This window comes from Vollenhovia emeryi, unplaced genomic scaffold (genome assembly GCF_000949405.1).
Source record: "Vollenhovia emeryi isolate VEMERY1.0 unplaced genomic scaffold, V.emery_V1.0 DF939144.1, whole genome shotgun sequence".
Lineage (NCBI taxonomy): Eukaryota > Metazoa > Arthropoda > Insecta > Hymenoptera > Formicidae > Vollenhovia > Vollenhovia emeryi.
The window spans coordinates 56,575-64,906 of NW_011967222.1; the positions used below are offsets into that span (position 1 = coordinate 56,575).

At 40.8% G+C, this 8,332-nt stretch overlaps 3 protein-coding genes across 4 annotated transcripts; 1 reads left to right on the forward strand and 2 right to left on the reverse strand.

Moving 5' to 3' along the window:
• Positions 1-950: 950 nt before the first annotated feature.
• LOC105566447 (transcription elongation factor B polypeptide 2) lies at positions 951-3,212 on the forward strand. The gene is made up of 3 exons (XM_012020453.1): positions 951-1,131; positions 1,230-1,323; positions 2,351-3,212. The coding sequence occupies exons 1-3, from the start codon at positions 1,129-1,131 to the stop codon at positions 2,605-2,607; spliced, it is 354 nt and encodes a 117-aa protein (XP_011875843.1). The 5' UTR covers positions 951-1,128; the 3' UTR covers positions 2,608-3,212.
• Positions 3,213-3,534: 322 nt separating this feature from the next.
• LOC105566448 (UPF0483 protein AGAP003155) lies at positions 3,535-5,285 on the reverse strand. The gene is made up of 5 exons (XM_012020454.1): positions 4,987-5,285; positions 4,735-4,897; positions 4,327-4,521; positions 3,943-4,083; positions 3,535-3,786 (listed from the first exon to the last, which is right to left on the reverse strand). The coding sequence occupies exons 1-5, from the start codon at positions 5,011-5,013 to the stop codon at positions 3,644-3,646; spliced, it is 669 nt and encodes a 222-aa protein (XP_011875844.1). The 5' UTR covers positions 5,014-5,285; the 3' UTR covers positions 3,535-3,643.
• Positions 5,286-5,656: 371 nt separating this feature from the next.
• On the reverse strand, positions 5,657-8,035 carry LOC105566449 (cysteine and histidine-rich domain-containing protein). Of its 2 annotated transcripts, XM_012020456.1 has the most exons (5): positions 7,636-8,035; positions 6,965-7,521; positions 6,176-6,364; positions 5,950-6,079; positions 5,657-5,802 (listed from the first exon to the last, which is right to left on the reverse strand). In XM_012020456.1, exons 1-5 carry the CDS (start codon positions 7,712-7,714, stop codon positions 5,798-5,800), a joined length of 960 nt encoding a protein of 319 aa, XP_011875846.1. In that variant the 5' UTR covers positions 7,715-8,035; the 3' UTR covers positions 5,657-5,797. The 2 variants fall into 2 exon arrangements, with proteins under 2 accessions (XP_011875846.1, XP_011875845.1); XM_012020455.1 differs by having other exon boundaries at positions 5,657-6,079.
• Positions 8,036-8,332: the final 297 nt, after the last annotated feature.

Sequence of the window (8,332 nt, forward strand, 5' to 3'; positions counted from 1 at the left end):
CGTTAAGAAATCATTGAGCGCTCACTCAACAGTTGTGTCTGCTGAACGCGGCCATTGGCTGGATCTAAAAGTATTAACCAATCATACTGAGCGCTCACTCAACAGTTGTGCCTGCTGAACGTGGCCATAGAACATGAGTCTGTTCTGTGTTCAATCACAGACCCCTTTTAAGCCTATCACCAGGCAACAGGCAACAGGAACAGGGAATATAATTTCTGACGCGTTGGATTGGTTGGAAGAAAATTTCTGACGAATCCAACGCGTCAAAAATTCTATTCTCTATTCCTATTGCCTATTGCCTGGCATTGTGTGATAGGCTTTACTTCCGATGGTACGCGCCAACAGCCAAACATAAAACTGAACCAAGAAAATAGGTTAATTAATGAAGTTTTATGTTGGTACCCTGTTAAGTTAACCGACCGATTAGATTAACTCGCGTTGGTGAAACCGAGCCTAAAGCCCGTATCAGACCACGGATTGAGATTGGGATTAGATTGAAATTTGACCAATCAGAGTAAAAGTTACTGCACTTGAGATTAGTAACCTTTACTGTGATTGGTTAAATTTCAATCTAATCCCAATCCCAATCCGTAGTCTGATACGGGCTTTAGGCTTTTAGTCCAGATAAAGTCTAATGTTTTCGGAGTAACAAGTCTACTCCTTCTTGTAATCGGTCGATATTTATAAAAATAATGAAGAGAGGACAAATTCTAGCTTCATTTATAACATTATTCAAAATTTTAAATGTGCAGCAAAAAACCAGAAAGAAAACGTCTGAAGAATATGATGAAACGTGTAAGAATAAAATTGAGAAAATTGTATCTTCAACAGAGGAATGAATTGCTCTTGTAAACCAGGCTGCAGGTCTGCAGGTCAAGAGATCGACCACGCGCACGCGCATGCAGCGAGTCGCCATGGACGCGCATGCGTCGAGGGATTCCTCGATCTGGGGTTACTGCATGTGGCCTGGTGCCCCTGGTGGGTCCGGTGTACCCCTGACCTGACCCGAAGGTCTGCTGGTAAACACGAGAGTTCGATAGGCATAAAATTGTGCCCCCGTGTCCCAGCGGCACTACACATTAGCCCTATTGTTACGTTGTAATATTAGGTGTATATAATTATAACACAATGGTAAGGATCCCCTCTCGGCGTCGCGTCCGGCCGACGATTCTGTATCCCGGGTCGGCTAACCTTCAAGCTCGCAATGACTCTATTTCCCCGTTTTGCAGGACGTATTTCTAATGATCAGGCGGAAAAAATTGACGATATTCACCGACGCTAAGGATGACACCACAGTCCTCGAGCTGAAGAAGATGATCGAAGGTGAGGCGGGCTTGCCGCGCGAGATCACCCGCGGCAACAAATCCCCCTCTCGGCGTCTGTCGCTCGGCGACTCGCAATTGAATGATTATTAACTTCGATAGAGCGGCTTTCCAGTCGTTTCGTCGAGCGGGCACAGATTCAGGCCTAATTAGCGGTGTACACGGGATAAATTGTGTTAATAGAGAGTGGAGTAATCTTGTATGCGTGTCAAGTATACAATAACAATACATTTGACAAGCTAAAACAAGAAGAAAATTTACGTGTAAACTTAATTTTCTTGGAGCGAAAGATTTGTTTACTCAAGGTACTTGAATCTCGAGATTTCGTGACGTGAGCGCAAGAGATGAAAAGTTTGAATGTGAAGAGTGCGATGCGGCGGAAGTTGCAGATAAGCTGCTGGAAATTGTCTATATTTAATTCGCATTTCTTAAATGAAGAGTGGTTTGGTTAATCAAACGAATTCTCAACAATTTTTATCCGTATAATTTTCGCTCGGAATTTTACATTCGTTGTTGAATAATTACCTAACGGAAGATATCTCGACTGTCACATATTGCCATTGAGCTATTATTGTCAAAGTTTTTTAGTTTTAAAAGTCGAATAGATCAAGTTTTTCACGAAATAAATCTCTTATATCGCAGTAACAAACTGACTCGTCGTCAAAATGACAATAAATAACATCAGCTACCTAGAGTATTATATCACACTGCCAATGTTATCTACTCTGCTTTCTTGTTATTCATCCTTTTGTATTTCTTAATTCCTTTGACATATCTGATTCACGCTACCATAAACCTGATTTTAATCTACCCTCAATAAACCTTGACGAAAGGGAAGCTACAGTAACATTGTCATATGTCACTAAGGATTGAATGACCCTCGAAAAATTTAGGCTCGTTAAGACATTTGGCTTATTAAGAGATAAGAATAGGTAGTATACCAACGGATGATTATAGTGGCACTGAAAGATTAAAGAGAATAAGCTGTTATTTTCAATTAAAACTCACTCCCTTCCTCTCTTTTACAGGTATAATGAAAGTACCACCGGCAAATCAACAGCTATTTAACAAGGAGAACCAGCTAATGTCGGACAGCAAGACTTTACAGGATTACGGACTGACATCGGCAACTGCAAAAGCGCAGTGTCCTGCATTAGTCGGCTTAGCTCTGCGTCAGCCTGATGGCCAGTTTGAACCTCTCGAAATGACACCGTTCTCTCTACCGCCGGATCTCCCCGACGTTATGAAGTCCCAAGAAAATAATGGTCAAGAGCAATCACCTTGAAATAACGCGGACGACATTGCGTCGGGCGACGATGAAGTTTTGTGTTCTGCGCAATCTAGTAATCGTCAGGACAGCTCTGAATGATTAAAGAAAAAGGGGCAAAAGGGAAATCTTACGTATCACGTATGTGAATATTAGGGTGTGAATATTATGGTAACGAATACTATAATATTGTATGAATATTAGATACAACTTTACACAAATATTCAGAGCTGCAAAATTTTTCAATATTCAATTTAATGAGGATGCTATATAGTCACGCGATCTTCAGTCTTATAAGGACATGTGATGAGTACCAATTTGTACTTTATTATTAGACTGAAAGTGATAATAAAAATAAAAAAATTCTGCTCACTATTGCGCATCAAACCAAATTAATATAGCTATATTAAAATTAACATAAGCGTTTTGTTATGGTCAAAATGCGAGATATAAATACCTCAACTTATGTACATTTAAGTTACAGGTATAGCTTAATTATTTTAAAGTACCTTTTTTAGTAACTTCTTTCAAACTGAATGTCTATCTGTGCTGTATGTTACTTTCGCTTACACGTCCTAGTGTCGCAAGGAGAATCAAATTATTAGATGCAATATTTTATCGAACACGCATTACACTTTCTCATTTAATGTGGACATCTACATCCAGTAGTCGTATCGTATTGGCGTACAAGACGGACGGGATCTGAGCTGATACACAATCGTAAATGTAAAATGCTCTAATTAATGATCTTTAGTTCGGTAACGTCGTATCCTATTAATTATTGTCTTTAACTTATACAGTTTTATAATCAATGGCAACACCATTAACTGTACGTTACGATAAGACTTGCAACAACACACTCTAGTAATGTCATGCTACGCGATAGCAGGGAAAAAAATTGTATATGATTACACATACCCTTATTTAATATTTAAAAAATAAATCTTTTGGCATTTTTATTTTATTTATTACTCATGTACATTTCAATCTTCTCCGCAATAAAATTGCTTGCCGAATTAGTGGAATAAAATTCAGTAATAAAATAAGATCATTGTTAACTGCTCAAGTTCTTATATTTGCTTAACATTTCCATTATAAAATCCCTATAAATATCTTTTTTACTCGGCACATAGTGCCCTCCTTCGTGCCGTATCTCCTTCTTATCTGGGAACAGACGACTGATTTGTTCTGCCATTACTGCAACAAGTAACGACTGAATTGAGCATTGAATATGTTGGTCTAAGTTGCTAATTATACTAACAATATTAAGCCTTTTACATTTTAATATATATATTAAATCTGTTTTATACGTCTGTCTTTTACATTAATAATATTAAATCAATGATCGTATACCTGTCGGAATGACTTGATCATTCTCTCCATAAATATGCAAAGAAGGTATATCTATCTCTTCGTCGTAATACTTTGCGTGCGGCGCACACAGTGATTTGAATCCGGATATTATAATAGCAAAGTGGAATTCTATTTCTATCACTGCAAGCAGATAACAATTGTATGTTCATTTTATATACGTGTACATGTTTGCACACATCGACTGATCTCCATCGCAAGGTTGTATCTCGATTTTTACACAATTTTCGGTCTTTCCGCTCAAACGCTCGTTTAGGGCCAGAATGAGCGTTTAAACAGAAAAACCGGAAATTGTGTAAACACGAGATACGGCCTTGCGAAAGAGATCGGGCAATATATTAACGTGTATTATTTCATTAAATTTACTTTTCTTCTTCTTCATTGCGCATAGTACACTGACGAAAGCAGCTCCCTGCGAGAAACCCAGTATGCCGTCGAAAGGACCGTGTTCTAAAAACGCTTTCTCGATCGCGGCTACGCTGTCGTCAAATCCTACACACAAGTCGCTCGGCACCGTGGCTTTAAACACACGATCCTCTGTATTAAACCACCATCCGTATCCTGTAATTCATACACAGCAATACAATTAAGACGCAATCGCTGCACAGGGTGACGACACGAGAAACTTCTGGTGCTCTCCATTTAGCGCACAAGCGTCAGTCCGCCTTTGTTGTTCAACATCCAGTGAACAGCAGGGATAAAATGATACTTGTGTCAGATTGTGCCAATGAATGGAGAGCACGTTCGTGACTTTCACTGATATTTCTCACGCGCCATTATCATCCGCATCCTCTTGACTAATCCCATCCAGGGATGGGACCCTGTGCGGCGATCTTACAAACGTGAAGTCGATCTCTTTCTTAAATCCCTTCCTCAACGATCCCAATTTAGCGCTGAAGATCGCGTCCGATTGCCTGTATCCGTGTAGAGCTAGTATCTAAAATAAAGGGAAATATATCCTACAGCATGCGCGTGCATAAACACATCGGTATACTTTCACGTTCGATGCGTCAACGAATTATTTACCCGCAATTTCGAATCGGTGGCCAGCATCGTTCGGCTCGTGACACGAACACAGTCGGCATCCGCATCTTTCACAGTGTCTCATGGTCGGAAAGGTTAGTGTACAAACATCGATATGTATACATCAGTAGTATTAGAACCTCCACAAATGAAATACCTCTTAGTTTTCAAAGGGAAATTTCGCAGAGAGGTCAATTAGGAATGTAGAGATTCGATTGTTATACATTTTTTTATAAGTGAAAGGAACCCACATAATAAATGATAAATTAACAATTTAAAAGTTTGCGTATCAATTTCACCCTTTCCGGTGGAGACGATCTCCCCATGTGGCGAGATCGTTTCCTGCGCACTCCAGCAGATCCGGGGATAAATGAAAAACCGATATGGCGTTTCTCCAGCTGTATTTACATTTTCTCTCACGTCAGATGCCATTAAAAATTTTCAGTATTTAAGAACAATGTTTGCGTAACAATTGTATATGATTGTATATAATTGTGTGTAAATAATTATGCCAATTTTTTTATTCCTGGCGAGAAATTTCAATAACAACACTGGCGTACTCTCGTAGACTCAAGGCTACAAAATTTAGAACTCTTGGTCGCTATCTTAGTTCGCCCTCCCCCCCTCCCCCCAACCCTTTCTTTTAGGAACTGGAAAATGTAATTAGATTTTATTAAAAAAATATGAATTTCATGTATTCACAGGTTGAATTTTTCAGATTTAAGGCTAAGAGAACTGAATACAATTCCACGTTTTCACCATCGCGCTGAGGATCACTGAAAATGGCGCACAATCTCCCGTTAGAACGTCACTTTTAAACTGAAAGAAATCATTCGGGAAAAGAAAACAATTACAACTTCGTCGATTCAATTATGTTCTTAAAAAATTAAATTGTAGTTAATATTTAAAGGTCACTAAGGTCCACGTCTTTCAATTCCGAATTGAGATTCACATCGTTCTCATTACTTTTAGAGTTTTTTGGCTTTGCTTCCCTGGGAACCTCCAACTTGGACCAGCAGCCGGGCTCGGCCTTCTTCAATTTAATTTCTACTTTGGTTGGCAGCATGTGTACGCTACTTTGCTCGACGTCGACGACCTAAAACGAGCAGAAGAACGCGCATCGTAAGTGCCGGCGCGTCAGTTAACTTGTCCACTACACGTGCAAGACTGGAGCACTAAAATTAACACGTACCCCTCTCAATTCTATATCGAGATCGTATCTCGAATCTTCTTCTACAAAGAATAAATCTACAGTCAGATGGATGGGATTTAATTTTATGGCAGACCGACTGGGCAGATATTTTTTTGCAAATATAGAAACAACTACGTGCGATCCAGTTTGATGCCAGTCCATCCTACATTGAGCCTGCTTTCCCACATTCTGCAACGAATGAATTTTACACGTGCGTCAATCGCAAAAAAGAAACAAGGGGTGTGTCCCCATTTCCTTTCAGCACTACCGACAATAGTCTCGAGCATTCAGTCTCAAAAAAAGATGTGAATGGTTACATTTAGAAAAGAATAACTGCTGTTAGTTTGATATCAGTGACGTAATATTATGGTTGAATTCCTTGAAAAGGACCACAACCCGCGTGGCCGAAACGTCGGATTTAAATAAAGAAACCATCTGCCAGCCTAAAGTCGTCCAACAATTCTTTTTATCGTTAATCAACTACTGGCGATTCACATTCTTTCGTTGGGGAACAATTTGCTCAGAAGCTGAATGCAATAATAACGTCCAGTACTGGAAGTAGTACTGAGAGGAAATGGAAACACACGCAAGTATTAAGGCCTGTGTCCACGATGCTAGAACTTGGTCCACGTTCTAGTTCCGAGAAACGTGTGGCCAATCAACTTGCAGCTATTCCATAAAAGCTACAAGTTGATTGGCCACACTTCTCGGAACTAGAAATTGAACCAAGCTCTAGCCTCGTAGGCACAGGCTAGTAGACATATTTTTTCGCTCGTCCAAACGCTGTACCTTGGAGAACCATACGTGTCTGCCCTGCCTACAGCCTGGCTGTTGCAGAAACAAGGCGAACTCCGTGGTTTTCTTCTGACAGCAAGACCAATATTTCATTCCTTCGTGAAAGATAGGCACACCAGGGTGATAATTGCAAGTCTCCTCGTCAGAGTCGGGTCCCGCGTAAGTCCCCTTGCAGGAATTGTTCGTACAAGATTGTCCTATCTGTACCACACCGTCTGTCGGTTTGTCGCTCCCTAAAGCCGTCAGCCCCTTAACTTGTTCCAGCAAGGCCGAAGATATCGTCGGCGACAGCGTGACCTGCGGCGCATCGAAGGGAGGTCTTTTCAGGGATACTCTGTTGCTCACAGGTCTCGTGGCAATCCGCACCATATTGTTGCATCTATTGACCGTCGACTTTTCCGGTTCCGGTGGCTTCTCGTTCGAATGCTTCGACCTCGTGCACCCATTGATGTTCAAGAACTCTGTGAAGTCCGTACACTTCTTACTGCAACAGGACCATCCCTTGTACACGTCGTGAAACACCGGGCTTCCCGGATGGTGGACGCAATCGTCTGTGAAAAAGCGTTGCCTTCCCTTTTATATACTGTTACTTTAGTTAAAACGAACAAAAAAAAAAACGAAACACTAATGACAGGTTTGCAGAAGGCCAGGTATGTACAACTTACCGTCCTTATTGTCGCTCGGATTGAATTTCTTTCCGCAGCCGCGGTTATAACAATGCAATAGACCCGTCTCCTGTGACATCTCGGGAATAACCGTTCGTCGTTGGATTTATCCGTCCCGATTAGAGTCTCTCAAAATGTCTCTACTTTACAACCGTCTTTCTACCGAATCGACCTCGATGTCGTAGCAACCATGATGTAAAAAGAAAGGTGTATCATTGCGCATAGCGGCGGCGGCACGATGAGCGAGCCAATGAAATTTGGGTCCAAATGCACATAGCTACTGCAAGAAAGGTGTATCATTGCGCATAGCGGCGGCGCACGATGAGCGAGCCAATGAAATTTGGGTCCAAATGCACATGACTACTGCGCATACACGATGTTGTTACACCTTTCTTTTTACATCATGGTAGCAACAAGCAATGTCGAAATAGTTGTCTCTCGCTACGATCATGGACAAGCAGACAGCAAGATTGACCATTTAAGCGGAAGAGTGAGAACCATAGACAATAGCATAGTCAAAGAGAAGCTTGACTGTGTTACCCGCAAGAAGTAAACTCTGCGCGTTGCGCCGTGCGCGCTGGCAGTCAAAAATATGTCGTAACCTATTTCTTTTTATAATTTAAAAACTATGCTTGGGAGAAAATTTAGGTAAAGGAAAAATTCTCGATTTTCGTGATTTGAATGTGAAAATTCTCGG